This window comes from Taudactylus pleione, unplaced genomic scaffold, assembly GCF_031769625.1.
Source record: "Taudactylus pleione unplaced genomic scaffold, aTauple2 ptg000828l, whole genome shotgun sequence".
NCBI lineage: Eukaryota > Metazoa > Chordata > Amphibia > Anura > Myobatrachidae > Taudactylus > Taudactylus pleione.
This window is the reverse complement of record NW_028285230.1, coordinates 632472-649856: the sequence shown is the minus strand read 5'-3', so window position 1 is coordinate 649856 and position 17385 is coordinate 632472. Positions and strand designations below refer to the sequence as shown.

Genomic DNA, 17385 nt, shown 5'->3' with positions numbered 1-17385 from the left:
TTGGTAGAGCAGGAACATGGATGAACAGACTATGCACTGTAGTATCCATGTTGTCTGCAGGCTATGTCCTTTATAATGATTGGCCAAGCCTCTGTGGTGGCTGGCCACACCCTTTAAGTATGGGCCCCTACCACTGCCTTCCCTGGTTACTTTCATGCCTCAGTCCGACACTGGGGCCGATCATGAAAGAGGGAACATCAGAACACGCCTTTGCGTGTCCCCTCAGGGGGAGCCCCTTTCTGTCACTCTAGGGGGCGTGCCCAACACATGTAGATGCTGGGCTGCCCCTAAGCTCTCCCTGCACTGTGAGCAGATCCCGTGACAGCATCTATTCATCCTCTGCTAAGTGTTGCCCCCCCCCCCTAACTATGTTTGCTTGAAAAGTGAAAGGTCAGTATTGTAAGAAAAATAGTATTATTATGTAATAATAGTAGTAACTTATTATTATTATTATTATGGAGGACGTAAGTTGGCTCTGGAGCGAAATGGACTTCAGCAGTGGTCGTTAGTGTAGGAGCACTTTTGTAGGTACCTAGTGTATTTGGTATGCCTTGGTTGAGGCTTAGATGAGCCTATATGCGGTGGCCTGAGCTACATTGCCTAGGCTCAAGCGACTGTTTTGCTGCAGAAAGAGGTAGCATGAGAAAGGGTAGCCACATTTGAGTGATGAGAAGTGGATGAGATCAAGAGTATAGGCGTCTGTAGTGTGCAGGGATTTGTATACAGGAAAAAGTCTATGACTGATGTATAGACTGCATCTGATTTATCCAATAAAAATAAGCAGCTGCCTGAATAACGTCATAAATGTTTATTTTATTTCCTGCATGAATAGCTGTGTGTTGGCTGCCTGTGACTGACGTGCTGTTTTATGCAAATATATAATGATTCTGATCTAAAGGAGGAAGTATAATAAAATCAATTAAAGAAACTTAGGGACATATATATATATATATATATATATATACATATATATATATATATATATAAAATGACATCAATCTGTATTTTGTTGTTGCTGATATTGAGTTTTTTTGTGCTTCTTTGAATAAACCATTTTTTTTCTTTAAATGCCAATGTTTTCTTAATAAAATAACGCTGATTAAGTGATTTTTCTGGGCATACTGTATAAGGAATGGGATTGGAATTCCGACAGTGACAGTGCGACAGAACGTTGGTAAGTACCCTAACCCTCCCATCTCCCCCCCTAACCCTCCCTTAGAGGTGCCTAACCCTAACCCAACCCCCCCTTCCCCTAGCCTAACCTAACCTTCCCCGGGAGGGTGCCTAACCCTAAATCCTCCCCGGGGTCCCTAAACCTACCCCCCCCCATCTCCGGGCTAAGTGTTATACTTACCCGTCAGAGACCGATCAGGATGGCGGGGGTCGGTCTTCCGGCGTCGGGATTAAGATAGGCGTTGGCATTTTGACGCTATCTTAAGTCCCTTGTTGGGAAGGTCGTGTCAGGATTTAGACCTGCGGCATTGCGTCAGCCGGTCTATTAACTACATCCCCTATATACAATTTATTCATTTCCTATGTGCATTTATGTCATTGGCTGTATAGGTACACGTGCACTTTAGTGGTGGGCATTTCCAATAGCGTTTGTGGAGAATTTATATTCTAATACTAGCTGTTGCCCGCGGCTTAGCCTATCCTATTCAAGTGCCCGTGGGTTCCCCCACCCCTTACCGGACACGCGCACATGGTGCTACGCCTGTCTCTTGCATTGATGATGTCCATAAATTCTGTTTTTGTTATTATTTAGCTTTAACTTGACACATGGAGATGAAAGAAAGTGCCGATTATTTCTAGGAGTCTCCACTACAAAATGATGCAGTTTCCATGAAGATCGCTTCAGTAGTTTTTGCGCCGACTTGGAACAAACAGACAGACACAACGTACTTATTATATTAGTATAGATAAACTTTTTTAAATATAATTCCAATGTTCCCTCCCATTTTACAATTTGTGTTGTCTTGTAATGTCGGACGTGGCTTGTCAGACCCACGTATGTTTAATTTTTGATGACAGGCCGGCCTTTTAAAATCTGTTCATTTATACACATTTGCTAGAAGACCTATACAAAAGGTCGCAGTTGTGTGAGTCTTGTAATACAAGGCCAGGGGGCCTCTCTCCTCGCTATAAAAGTTGTTTTGATGTCTCCAAGCAACAGTGCCAAGGGAAAAATGTATTACACAGAAAGCCTTTCACACAAACATCTGCTTAGTAAATCATCATAAACAGCCATATGTCCTCTGCTTGACTCCTGCGAGTTCCAAAGCCTGAGTCTACGCCAAGCGCTGGATAGCGGAGGACAGCAGCCTCTGCGTAAGCACAGATTAGGTTACAGCCTTGTAACTGAAGTACAGTACAGACAAGTTTTGGTCTAGCTGCAGTGGCCTGTGATGCCGTTTACACACACGGTGCAGCTGCCTTGTGAAGGCTCTTGCATAGCTCAAGTGTATACAAGCTTGAAGTGAAGCCACTCCGTGAGTCACATTACTGAGTGTGTTTACCATGACAACCTGCGTGCCTGGAGGGTTCTTAAGGAGTCGAAATCCGGCTTTAAGAACCAAGGCCAGCAGCTGCAGTTGGTCACGGTTCTTGTACCAGGCCGGAATTTTTTTACTTACTGAAACTAGCATCCTGCCTCGTATATTCTCTCTTCATTGTTCAATAAACAATGAATGTGTTTTCTGTGTGCATGTTCAATATCTATCTATCTATCTATCTATCTATCTATCTATCTATCTATCTATCTATCTATCTATCTATCTATCTATCTATCCTGGTGAATCTGCTACCGAGTAACAATGCATTTAAGACTATAGAGGTTAAATAATGAATGTGATGTATTAAAAACATACAGCACCATAACACTCTGGGCCTGATTCAGACCCATTCGATAGATGCGGCCGCTCACTCCCAGCGTATGCAAATTTGGCTAGGTGACGGCAAGGCTGGCGATCGCACGGCAAGACATAAGCACGCCCACCAGCCTGTCTTTAGACGCCCACTACCGCACGTTATCTCCAGGAAGTGTATGCAACATTGGGTTCTATCGGAAGTGAACGCAGCGCTTGAGGTTGACTATACCCTACCACAAGCACTGCGAGCACTTCAGTGTATAATTCAACCAGGTAACGTGTACTATGACGCTGGCTGTTGATTATGCATGCCTCTGAAACAGTGTTAAGATGCTCAAGCATGTCTGCGTTCGCGGAATGGGTTCGATTCCCGTCAGCGGCAGCCCGACAGGAGCAGAGTGCGACGCAGCGGAAGCCCGACAGCGCTGGAAATCCCGATCGTGGATAGGTAAGTATCCCCTAACCTAACCCCCCTAACCCTCCTTAGGGGTGCCTAACCCTAACTTCCCCCCCAAGTGCCTAACCCTAATCCCCCCTCTAAGTGCCTAACCCTAAGTCTCCCCCTAGCCTAACTCTAACCCTCCCGGGGGGGTGCCTAACCCTTCCCCCCCCCGTGGCTGTCTGCTCGCGGCGCCCGGCATCACTACGATCGTGATGCCGGGCGCCAGTCTCCCGGCGTCGGGGAAATGCGGGCGTCTACATCTAGACGCCCGGCATTTCACCCTTGCCGGGATAAGACAGTCGGGAAGCCAGCTGCCGGTATATAGGCAGTCGGCTTCCCGATTGCTTCCCGCGTTCGCACCTCCACTCCCCCGTTTCCAGTGGCCTGCCCCTGTTACCATCCACAAACGGCTTAACCTGTCACTCATTCAGCTGGGGTGTCTCTGCTGGGCGAGCGAATGCTTCCCGATCGCTCGGCCTAGTTTGCGCACTGCGATGCATACGCGTGCGCACAATGCAAAACATCGCTCGCTCCGAGCGATCGCTTGCTAGCGAACCGGTCTGAATCAGGCCCTTTGTTCTCAGGTTGTAAAAACAACGAATCATATATTTTTTCTAAGGAACTCTGCAGCATGCATCACAATGTCATTAAGATTAAAACATGAACCTGTTGTGTTCGGGATCAGTGAACAGTCTGTCAGAATTATACCCAAGGCACACTGTATGTGTCAAGACTGTGTCGTTTGTTATTGTTTTGAGCGTTAAGCTCAATCAGCAATGTCTGTTACAGTATATAATAGGATGAAAAAATGTTACATTTATTTAGAATAAATATTGCATAAATCCATAGGTGCATAAAAGAATTCACAATCTTATTTGCGCCTATGAAACTAAGCAATAGCAAAATATTTAGTATCCACACATACATTGCACCAAGAGCATAGTACTGGTCGCCTCATTCCACAAGGGCTGGGAATCCTTGATAACACCTGCAAGGCTGCAAACCTGAAAGACATGACAAGGAACAGCGCAGATATCTATTTGGCTTCGTAATCAATGAGCAGTGTACAAATTAACTGATAATGCATCTCTGTCTTAAATTGTGCTCACCACCTGGGGTTACCCAGTGGGCACGTCACCTGGGGTTACCCAGTGGGCACGTCACCTGGGGTTACCCAGTGGGCACGTCACCTGGGGTTACCCAGTGGGCACATCACCTTTGATTACACAGTGGTCACTAATTGTGGCGAAGGGTACACTACAGTTTAGTGGGCACAATGTTAGTGGTTAGAATAAAGCTTTGATATGACTCCTGCTAGAAACAGCCTAATGTTAAAGCCTAAGCACCATATGTAGCAGCGGTATGTAGTCAGGATGTCACAGGAAAAAGATTAACATATATTTTTCTGTTTTTTTGTCTCCAGCCTACAGGGTACATGGAGAATAGCATGCCATACAGCGCCATAGAGGATGTCCAGTTGCTGTCTTGGGAGAACGCCCCAAAATACTGTTTACAGCTATCGTTTCCCGGGGGCACCGTCTTACTCCAGGTATGGTTATCACTTTATTGCCTTTCACTGCACAATGTCTCTATTTATAGCCGTACATATGTGATGATATATAGTGTTCATTCTAGCACCATGCACATGTCACAATCCGTGCAGTTCCTCTTTATTGCCTGGGGTGTCACTCTCTGCTCTGGTACTTCTAGCACACTCAGCTAATACAACAAACTGCTGATATACAGACAAGAGTGTGCTAGAAGCACCAGAGCAATTCAAAAAGAGGCGAAAAGCTATATTCGCCAGTTTTTTTGTGAAAAATTTGCCTAAAAAAAATTTTCCAAATTCAATTCCAGGACAATTTCGCCTAGGTGGAAACAATTCTCAAAAAATTATTCTCCAATATAGCTGGTGAAAAGAAATGCAAAATCTTTATTTTGGGGTGCAAACATGGGGAAACAACTCAGACCCCTTGGGACAGCCCCCCAAAGGACAAATTCGCAAAAAAAAAAAAAACTAAAACCTAAGAACACCCCAAAAAAGACATGTCATTTTTGGGGTGAAAATTTAAAAAGTGGGGGTATAAACATTAAAAGTAGCGAAAAATACTTCTTGGGGGTCCACAAGTATGGGTCAGGTGTTTTTGGGATTGCAGATGCATGCAGCAGGTGGATTTTTCACGTTTTTTAAAAGTTCACTTTAGAGACATAAAAACATACTAGCACCCATTTTCAAGCACCCCAAATTTGACAGGACTACTTATTTTCACCAAAAAATACAGCTTTATGCCATTCTTCACCACTTTTACAGAAACACTAATAGCAAGCAATTTGCACAACTTAAGTACGCAAAATAGTTTTAGTGCTATTAGTACACATCTATATTCATTCGCTATGTTAGAGCATCTTTTTCTGGGGTACAGACTGATTTCCCCAATTCTTTCAGTACTTTTCGCCTGTTCCGCATTCGCCTATTTCCGTTTTCGCCTGTTTAGCAATTGAATTAGGCGAAAAGCGGGGACGAGCACGGAATAAATTTGTCTCTGAAACAGGCGAATAAAGCGAACAGTCGGACAGGCGAAAACTTTGCCTCTAATTGAATATGGCTCTATGTGACAACCAAGCTTCAATGTCATCATTACCACTTAGGACCACTACTTCTAAAGCATAAGGCACCCTACGACCTTCGCAAACATAGGTGATCATTTTGACAAAAAGGGGCTGGTGCGAAGTTGAGCGTCGGCCTATTTGTGGAGCGTATCTTACGTGTTTTGGCATTGAAACCGAGCTAAATCAAGTACCAGTGATGTATATATATGCGCATTTTAATCTCATCGCCACTTGTGACTGAAGCAGTGTAATTGAGCTATAACTGTGGTTCTCAAACTCGGTCCTCAGGTCACGTTTTCCAGGTCACCCAGCAGGTGCACAGGTGTACTCATTACTCACTGACACATTTTAAAAGATTCACAGGTAGAGCTAATTATCTCATCTGTGAGGAGACCTGGAAAACATGTACAGTACTGTTTGGGGTCCTGAGGCCCGAGTATGAAGAACCTGTGGGCCATAACATTGCACAATGCTCTGAGAGAGTAGACGGAATTGCGGGTTATACGAAGAGTAAAATACACGCCTGTTTTCAGATGTATCTTTGGCACCTAGGCGTGGGCTGGTGCACATGGGCCATGGTGACGATGAGTATCTAACCGAGCACACGGACAGTCCAGTCACAGTGATGCACACGACTGTCTATACAGGCGAAAATACACATATAGTTCTATCCACACATTTCGGAAGCAATTACGCCCGACTTGCATTCAGCCAGTAGGCGACCTGTTTATCACTGTGACTGAAGTCGTTGTATCTCAATAGAAGCAAAGAAGCGACACTATTTCTCCCTGTTATTTAAGGTTTTAGCAGATCATCTTCTGCAGGTCGCTGAGCCCTTTAAGTTACCTAGCACTTATTTATCAAGCCTATTAAAAATACTGAGTCTCACTTTCACCCTCCAGGGCGGATGGTAAACCCTGTTGCGTGTGATGTGGGCTGCTAAGAGTTAATGACTTTTTCAGTCCAGAAGGTATTATTGCTGCAGTCGCCTTCCTTGTGTAAATGTTTTGTACACGCACGTGGTACCTTTTTGCCGCCCCCCCACCTTCTGTTCTTTATAATCAGGAGGTAACCAGATGGAAAAACAAACAGAGGAGAAGTCCTTGTTGAGCTCAATGAGGATACAGTAGCTGTGCAGTCAGCTCCCCGGCTGCGCTTGTTGTAGGATGTCTACTTGTAGCTGTGTTTATGTGTTTTGCTTTGTGTCATGAAGTTAGTTGCTGTTTGTTTTGTAATGTGAAATCTTAAAACCAGCAAAGAAAGAGAGACACCAGCGTGTACAGTAACGCTTCTATATCACTGGCTTTACAGGGAAGTTTCAAGCTGGTTAGTGCTGCAGGCTGCAAACAGCACTTGAATGGTTAATGATGTATTATTCTTAGTTCCCAAGGAATATCCCACAATATGGAGACTTGCCCATGCAACCTCTTATCTGGGATAAACTTGGCTGCGCACTGACTGGTGTTAAATTTATGCGTTGAACATGGAGTGCAAATGTGGTGCATGCAATCAGGTGTGAAAATAAAAATTAGCACATCAGTGTAGTTGAAAAACTTACTGATACAACTTGCACTCTAACTTTCATTAATAAATGCATTTTGAATGCCAGTGGAAGCCGTTACATGGCCTAATCCACCAGTATAAAGGCACTACCTGCAGATCCAGGCCTATGTATGGCCACTGTGCTCCTTGGTGACTTATAATCATAACAGGACAGGGCTTATGCTGTACTCATTGTTCTAGATCCTAGTGAATTAATACGCTGCAGTCTCATAACGATTGGTTCAAAATTCGGTGCTCCCTACTGTGTTATAAGATTCTTTAAAAGTAACCAGATACTGAAAACATACAATCACTAGTGTGTAACAAAATTGTGGCATTATCTTTTGTGTACTCAGTTACACTGAGGTTCTACTCGCTGACTGCTTGCAAATTGTTCTTGGACAAGTGCCCATTTTATGCTTTGATGCGAGTAAATGCAGCATGAAGAGTATTTATAGGGGTCCTGCATTAATGCTTCATTGACAAGGACTCCTAAAAGATACTGGAAATATATGATTTGTTGGCTTTTCCGCGCACACTAGAGGGATACTGGGATTGCCCAGGAAACCCCAATGTGCCTCATTCAGCACAATTGACACCTAACGAGCGATGCCTCTTAGCATCGGTTAAATATTACAAATGGTCTTGTGCCGCCCAGGTGATAAATCTTTCCCAGAGCATTAAGGCCTCCTAATTGCCTGCACCGTTGTTTAGTTTACACATAAAGAGCCATTTGTACGCACGCCTCCCAGCGTTAATTCATCATGCGCTCCTTGTAATGGAAGTACTGGCCTTGTACAATATTAATTGCCTTGCTGTGAGGGGAGGTGTGCTTTATAGTGTATAATATAATAGCTGTACAGCCAGTGGCATAGGTGAGATAATCTTTGTATTATATTATACACACAGTGTCAACATGTCTTGTAAACATCACCCTCACATTTCACTGCTATTGCCCCCCTGTGTTTTTGTGTGTTAAATAGGGGTCTCGCTGGGGGTTCCTTAAGTATATATATAAATATGTGTGTGTGTATGTATGTATGTATATATATATATATATATATATATATATATATATATATGTAATATATGTGTGTGTTGCAGCAGTAAGTGTAGCTTTACTTGACTATGGTAGTTTGTATTGTGTTTTTCCTCCTTAAGCTGCACGGAACATTAAAGGAGGTTATACCCTGGACGACGTGTGTACCCAGCGACGCGGCCGGCGTCCCTGCTGACATAACTGGCAGCTGGTACACAATTCGGTGCTGACCGCGTGATATGCTGGCCCCTGAAGCATCCCGCTGCATGGGGTCGTCAGGCGCTTCGTCAGGCCGGGCTGCATGTAGGGCCGACCTGACGATACGGCTGACGCGCGCACTATACAGGTTGAGTCTCCCATATCCAAAATGCTTGGGACCAAGGTTATTTTGGATATTGGAATATTCCGTATTTTGGAATATTTGCATACCATAATGAAATATCTTGGGAATGGGACACAAATCTAAACACATAATGCATTTATGTATTATATATACCCTATACACACAGCCTGCAGGTCATTTTATACAATATTTTCAATAATTTTGTGGCGCAAACAAAGTTTGTGCGCATTGAACCATCAGAAAGCAAAGGTTTCACTTTCTCAGTTATGCTAAAAAAAAAAATCTGTATTTCGGAATATTTGAATACGGGAGACTCAACCTGTACGACATATTACGTACACACTACACGATTTGGAGGATTTATCGTTCCTATCCATCGGAATCGTGCAAATCACTTAAAAAATCGTCTAGTGTGTACTCACTTTAAGATGCCCACACATGCTAAGATGCTATTGCGCAACCTGATCAGTGTTTCCCCGCCACTTGTTGTTTCCTGGTCAAAACCTTGATTTTACTGTAAATTTCTGTCACAATATGTACTTAAATTGCTCCGGCACATATATAAACTGATGTATATAACAAGAAAGCTAACAAAACAGTTCCTGTGTTATTCCCTTTGTGTATAAAAGCTACTAGAGGATATTTATCAAATCTTGGAGAGAGATAAAGCTACTAACCAATCAGCTTCTTACTGTCAGTTTACAGGTTGTGCTAGTAAAAAATGACATAGAAGCTGATTGGTTGAAAGCCGGGACAGTGGCAGCAGCCATTTAAAATAATTTAATTAAAATAAAAACATGATTAAAATAAGTGGGTTTTTTTGCCCATTTGTAAAGAAATTTCCCAATTGGCCTGTAGTTAATTTGCATATTGGCCATCAAGGCCTCTCTAGTCCTCCTGGGCACATTGGGGGCTTCTTTTGATCAAGCTCACCAGTAGCATGCAGTCACATTTACCAATTAGAAGAGGATACAAAATGGCCGCCTCTGCTGTGTGCGGGTTGCTGTTGCTCTCTACTACCGCTGCCTCCTCAAACAGAGCTGTGCTTCTGTGACAGATACTGTATGGTGAATGTACTGAGAGTTCAAAAGGCAAAACAAACTCACCCTTGGCAAACCTGCAGGCTTACTGATTATTTGGCCACCTCTCATTCTGAGCCGCAGTTTATAATGTGAACCTGAGATCGGAGATGCGGTTCCCTTAATTGTTGTTGCTGAAGAAAAAAATAGACCTGTATTGTTCATTTTCAATAACAGACTTTGCTGCCCTGATTAAATGTGTACCCAGCAAATATTGACATACAATGCAGGAAGCAGATACTAAAGAACCATTGTTACTTGTACACCACACCAAGCCTGCCTGGAGGCCACTAATGTGTCCATAGCAGGGAGATATGATATTTACTCGGAGCAGAGTCCAGGAAATAAATATGAATTGATTTAGATTGTGGAGGTGGGCTGTGTTGACTTCGATAAAGAAGGTATATCCCATAACATAGAGGAAGACAAACGGCTGCTATCCAGTTGTTGTGGGACTACAAATCCCAGCAAGGCCTAATGTAAGACATACTGTTCAGACAAAGTTGTCAGATCTCCATGTATGAAGGGATTGTGGTGCACTAACACCCCTTTTAAGAGTCTACATGTTATAAATGGGAAATCCACAGAGTCTCACACCATGCTCTGTTATTGTTTTGCAGGCTGCAAACAGCTATTTGAGAGATCAGTGGTTTCATTCTTTGCAGTGGAAGGTGAGTAAAAAACGTGTTTAACAGCCTCTGGACGCTGCCTTTATAATTGTGTTTTATTTCTATATATGTTTAAATGTAATTAGATCTAAATATTATTGGAGTAGAACTGAAGTTACTGTCCCCGTTATCATTAATTAGTTTATGTCACTGATGTGTTTCTGAAACGAATAAAAAATCTGCAAATAAATGGATTTTAAATAAAAAATGAAAAAAAAACAAAAAACAACAGCATTAACTATGCGATATAGAGCATAACATATAAGTGGTCACGAGTATTGTCGGTAATTATGATGATTTAATTTAAAGTTCTGAAAACACATTTATTGTCTTCTAGGATTGCAGTGGTTACACCTGGTTTAAAGGTCGCTAGTTGTAATACTTAGAGATGCACATAAATGTTTCTCATCTGTATAGATGTTGTACATGTGTAAATGTCAGTTAATGCAAAGTAAAACCAGCAAGAGGTACCGTGAGTAGATACTGAAATTGAAGCAAATGCAAATTATGGAATATATTTGAATAGACACAGCCATCTTTGTTAGTAAAGTGTTGTATTAGTAATATTGTTATATTGCAAAATACTCTTTCCCTAGGTGGTGACACAACATTAAGGGTTACGGTGGCTGTCTATACTGTATATGTGTGTTGTTACTTTGTACTAAGAAAATATGTATCCTCATCTTAGGTGCACCAAGTAGAATTGATCCTAATGGGATACAGGTTAGGCAGAGCTAAGACTTTGGATCCATGTATACTGGCCAATTGTGTATTGCAATCGGGGGCCTGCAGCTTTCTATGTAGCAGATTCCTCCCAAGGCACCTCAAGTACTGTAGACATGTGCGGCCGTGCTGCCACCCTCAGCCTGGCACCCTGAGTGGAGGTGACGGTCACATGCCCCTTGTTACAGCTCTGATTACAATCTGTGTGTCGTGTGCAGCAACTGATTGTCCCCATTCTTGATATATGCAGATTGAAAGAGATTTATTGCAACCCCCATTCCACCTAAGTGATTGCTTATAATCACAGCTGGATTAGGGGTGGCACAGGGGCACGATGCCTCGACTCCCACTCTCTCAGGGACCCCCTCCAGCTGGAACACACTTCAGCACTGTGCAGCCCTGGGCTTTTTCTAAGAGGCACATTAGTGGGGATGGTCTGGATGACGAGTGGATGCGTTGTTATGCCAGCGAAGTGGGGGCAGTCCTTGTCTTAATTGCCCATAAGTGTCTTTAATGGCACCACGTAGGCTTAGGGGGGTATTCATTCAGCCCCAATAACACGCGAAAACTCCATTTATTTTCCTATTTTTATCACCTTTTTTTAAGCGCCCAATTCAATTATAGCCTGTTTTTCTCGTGCAAAAAATTATCAGGATTCGCACAAAAACACCTGGAACCCGTGATAAGTTTACTGACCTATGTGTTCGCGCTGGCGCCATGGCGAAAACTGACTATCGTTGATCTTAGTCTCAGAATCTGATGAGGTCCCGGAAAAAAAAAAAATCCCCGATAATAGCTGCCGGCGTACGCACTTCGGGGCTAGTTGGATAGCCCCGTGGGAACAATTATCTTCCGTTAATTTACCGCAGGTAGTGAAATCCCCCCCCCTTAATCCAACCCTGCTAATAAATTAATATTTAAGAATGCTTTTACCTGGCCTGTTTGACATTAAAATCAATTGTCCTTAACTCCGTTAATTAGTATCTAGTGCTTTGAGTACGGTGTCAGAATGTCACATACTTGGCTACATTATTTTAGTTTTAGTAGAAAGCAAAATAATAATAAAAAAATGAAATGTTAAGGAAGATGGGTTAAAATATGCTGTGACTCAACCTCATAATCTATCATTAAATTTCCTATAACCTGCCAACCCCTACAGCACTTTCTGGCTTGCAAACATATATTTTTACTATAATCACAGGGTATGAAGAGAACCGTAGTTCGGTCTGTGTGTGGTAAGAAGGACGTCTCATCCTTTCCATGATGTGAGAGATTTCCGCCATCTGAGAGAGCTGCCTCTGTGTCTGCTCATGATCTGAAAAATAGATAAGAAGGAAATTTGCCTTGTGATGACTGTAGAGATTTATTTAGCCCTTCAACTACTGGACTAGACAGTATTTAAAACTAAACACTAGATAATAAACTTTCCTGTATGTGTATACACCTGTACGCTAATTAGGTTTAGATTGGAAATACAGGCGCTGGGATGGTCTGTTTGACTAAGCAGCTGCTTAAAATAGGGTTCGTCAGACCCCAAACAACATGAGCATGTAAAAAGATAGCAGCACTACACTGTATAAATTACAATAGTATACAAATAAAATATGATAAGCATTTAATATATAAATATAAAATAATTCAAAAATTCTCAAATGTACAATGACACTAAAAATTGAGCAATGAAAATTATGAGCAGTAGGAGATTAACAGGGGTATTCAATATGGGAGCGATAACATCGTTTTTGCGTTAATATCGCACTTTTGACGTCATTATCGCTGGTTTGACTGTTACACCGTATTCAATTTCAAAGACTTATCGCAGTTTTGAAAAGTCTTCGATAAAAAACGGGGATAACTTTTCACCATTGAATAGGTGTCAAAAAAAAGTGCAGAATTGGGGTTTAGGGGTGCAGGCTTAAAAAAAATAGCCTGCACACCTGGGAATGACATTTAAAAAAGAACTGTGTAAAAAAAAGTTTTTAAAAAAAATAGGGACACCCCAAAAAATGAATAAAAAAATTAAAAACCTAAGTGCTCTTCTGCATCACTTCTTCAATGTCGGAAAAAAACACCTGCTGCGGCTATATAAATCCCCGACTTTCATTTAAAGGCTAAAACGGGGGTACCCATAGTGTTCCCCCATGTTTTTAGAACTTTAGGGGGGTCTTACAATTATTTTAAGGAAAAACTCGTAACTTTATGCAAATCCAACTTCGGAGTTTCCCGTTTTCATTAATTTTATATTGAATACGGGGATAAGCGGGCGCGCGCCTGATACTTTAACGCGGGTAAAAACTCTGATATGAAACGCTAACTTCAACAGTGAAGTTAACGTTTCATATTGAATAACCCCTCTAAATGTTTTAGCCTCTTCCAGCAAATTCAAAGTATATTGCCCGTTCCTATGTGTGCCTCCGGATAATAGATACCAGATATTGACAGTCTCAGTTGGAGGATAGTGTGTTGAATCCAACAATAGGCACCAATAGAGGGATGGTCCTATTGGCATACAGTTCCATATGCTGCACTCGGAGTCCTCTGAAGTCCATGGTGTGGGTAGGATGTTTTTTTGAGTCTGCAGGATATGCACAAGATTTCCGTAATTAGTACCCGCTCCCCCCCCCACATTCATACAAATAGTTCCCAAAAAGTGTCATTTTGGAGTCACTCAGATGTGATGAGTATAAATCGCGATGTGCTGTATATGTTGGAACAACTACTTAGTGTCACTGTCTATAAATGCCGTTAAATGGGGTCCCTAGGCTCCTAACCGGCACAAGCTCAGGGAACTACTCCAACATAATTCAGCGTAGATTCTATTATAAACCCCAAATAGGGTCTTGATACAATTACCGTCGGCAGCTTTGTCCTTTTTGTATGTCAAGGGGGAAACCCTTAAGCTCTTATTATGGGCAATGACGTAGTAAGTTGCATATGACATACTTTGTTCCCCTTCATATGTCTGGAACTGGGGATAAACCAATTTATGCAAGAGCCGCAAAGCTTTACAAGCATCATACTAATTGTACTGCCAACACTGATGTCCCACAGTGGAGGGACACAGCTCCCAGCTGTCACGCTTCATATCAGACAGTTGAGATTGCCGGTGTCATCATTTGCAAAGTCATCATTTTTTGTCCAACTTGCTGGGACTGTTATTGGGGTCCTTGTCACCCACCAACCTATGTGACACACGCTCAGTATGGGGTACTCATACCCTCCTTAAACCTGCTTAGTCCCAGGTGGAAAAGACCTAAACTTGCTTTGTGCCTAATATCTTTGAATAGGCTGGAAGTTGGAACGTGTCAGTTAGATTATACTTTTATCTGGTGCTAAATCTTTTATACGCTGGGGAATGGTTAACTCGTTTACTGATTTACTGTTTAATAGTAGACCAAAATTCCAGCAATGTAGTCTACATGTAAGCAAAGGAATGTCCTTTCTCTCCATAACAAGCCTAGTTACCTGATTGTAAATTTAAGCACAATCATTGAGATTACAGGAAGCATAACCTCATTACAGTTGAGATTCCTCTTTTTAATGACAGTAAATGACTCTTTAGATTTTATTGCTATCTCTTCTAAGAAATTTAGACACAAATAAATCACAACAGTGCAGACGTTCGGGTAAAATGGCCTTACTAGTGTGGTTACCTGCTATGTTAGATGCATTCGGTCCTGGATGAACCCACAAACATGGGCAAATGAGGCAGATAATAGCAAGTTGTTGCCCTGATAGCACCCTTCATTTCCTATACTGTTCCACCTGCCGAGCCATCTAGTGATGAAACAGTGTAAAAGCCTCCAGTGTGGGAATCTAGTGATGAAACAGTGTAAAAGCCTCCAGTGTAGGAATCTAGTGGTGAAACAGTGTAAAAGCCTCCAGTGTGGGAATCTAGTGGTGAAACAGTGTAAAAGCCTCCAGTGTGGGAATCTAGTGGTGAAACAGTGTAAAAGCCTCCAGTGTGGGAATCTAGTGGTGAAACAGTGTAAAAGCCTCCAGTGTGGGAATCTAGTGGTGAAACAGTGTAAAACCCTCCAGTGTGGGAATCTAGTGGTGAAACAGTGTAAAAGCCTCCAGTGTGGGAATCTAGTGGTGAAACAGTATAAACTCCTCCAGTGTGGGAATCTAGTGGTGAAACAATGTAAAACCTACAGTGTGGGAATCTAGTGGTGAAACAGTGTAAAAGCCTCCAGTGTGGGAATCTAGTGGTGAAACAGTGTAAAAGCCTCCAGTGTGGGAATCTAGGGGTGAAACAGTGTAAAAGCCTCCAGTGTGGGAATCTAGTGGTGAAACAGTGTAAAAGCCTCCAGTGTGGGAATCTAGTGGTGAAACAGTGTAAAAGCCTCCAGTGTGGGAATCTAGTGGTGAAACAGTGTAAAAGCCTCCAGTGTGGGAATCTAGTGGTGAAACAGTGTAAAAGCCTCCAGTGTGGGAATCTAGTGGTGAAACAGTGTAAACTCCTCCAGTGTGGGAATCTAGTGGTGAAACAATGCAAAACCTACAGTGTGGGAATCTAGTGGTGAAACAGTGTAAAAGCCTCCAGTGTGGGAATCTAGTGGTGAAACAGTGTAAAAGCCTCCAGTGTGGGAATCTAGTGGTGAAACAGTGTAAAAGCCTCCAGTGTGGGAATCTAGTGGTGAAACAGTGTAAAAGCCTCCAGTGTGGGAATCTAGTGGTGAAACAGTGTAAACTCCTCCAGTGTGGGAATCTAGTGGTGAAACAGTGGAAAAGCCTCCAGTGTGGGAATCTAGTGGTGAAACAGTGTAAAAGCCTCCAGTGTAGGAATCTGGTGATGAAACAGTGTAAAAGCCTCCAGTGTGGGAATCTAGTGGTGAAACAGTGTAAAAGCCTCCAGTGTGGGAATCTAGTGGTGAAACAGTGTAAAAGCCTCCAGTGTGGGAATCTAGTGGTGAAACAGTGTAAAAGCCTCCAGTGTAGGAATCTAGTGGTGAAACAGTGTAAACACCTCCAGTGTGGGAATCTAGTGGTGAAACAGTGTACAAGCCTCCAGTGTGGGAATCTAGTGGTGAAACAGTGTAAAAGCCTCCAGTGTGGGAATCTAGTGGTGAAACAGTGTAAAAGCCTCCAGTGTAGGAATCTAGTGGTGAAACAGTGTAAACACCTCCAGTGTGGGAATCTAGTGGTGAAACAGTGTACAAGCCTCCAGTGTGGGAATCTAGTGGTGAAACAGTGTAAAAGCCTCCAGTGTGGGAATCTAGTGGTGAAACAGTGTAAAAGCCTCCAGTGTGGGAATCTAGTGGTGAAGCAGTGTAAAAGCTTCCAGTGTGGGAATCTAGTGGTGAAACAGTGTAAACTCCTCCAGTGTGAGAATCTAGTGGTGAAACAATGTAAAACCTACAGTGTGGGAATCTAGTGGTGAAACAGTGTAAAAGCCTCCAGTGTGGGAATCTAGTGGTGAAACAGTGTAAAAGCCTCCAGTGTGGGAATCTAGTGATGAAACAGTGTAAAAGCCTCCAGTGTAGGAATCTAGTGGTGAAACAGTGTAAAAGCCTCCAGTGTAGGAATCTAGTGGTGAAACAGTGTAAACACCTCCAGTGTGGGAATCTAGTGGTGAAACAGTGTACAAGCCTCCAGTGTGCGAATCTAGTGGTGAAACAGTGTAAAAGCCTCCAGTGTAGGAATCTAGTGGTGAAACAGTGTACAAGCCTCCAGTGTAGGAATCTAGTGGTGAAACAGTGTACAAGCCTCCAGTGTGGGAATCTCAGGTTGATGTTTGTCATTCGCTGAGTCGCAAGCACGCAAAACACATAACAGATGTGATCTGCATTAGAACCTGTTGCTTTAGTGGCTGACTTTTTTTCTTCCACCCCCCTCCTCTTGTCTTTCTCCCCCCTTTTTACGTCATCTGTGTATATCTCTCTTTCCCTGTTCCCCCGTCTCTCCCCCCATCTCTGTATTTGTTCCCATCACCTTCTTCCCCCCCACCTCTCTGTTGCTTTCTCTTCCCCATTTTGCATTGCCAGGCCATTTTTCCTCTCTCACTCCACCCCCCCCACACACACACACACTTCCCATTGCTGTGTCTCTCCTTTCCTCCTCTCTCTCTCT

At 42.8% G+C, this 17385-nt stretch overlaps 1 protein-coding gene across 4 annotated transcripts in view; it reads left to right on the top strand.

Annotated features, from left to right (window-relative positions):
• CMIP (c-Maf inducing protein) overlaps positions 1-17385 on the top strand; it is a 194140-nt gene that overhangs the window by 79163 nt on the left and 97592 nt on the right. For all 4 annotated transcript variants that reach the window (XM_088458364.1, XM_088458365.1, XM_088458366.1 and 1 more), the window contains exons 2-3: positions 4733-4858; positions 10543-10593. In XM_088458364.1, coding sequence (XP_088314490.1) covers positions 4733-4858; positions 10543-10593 — 177 coding nt within the window. The remainder of the gene's footprint in view (positions 1-4732; positions 4859-10542; positions 10594-17385) is intronic.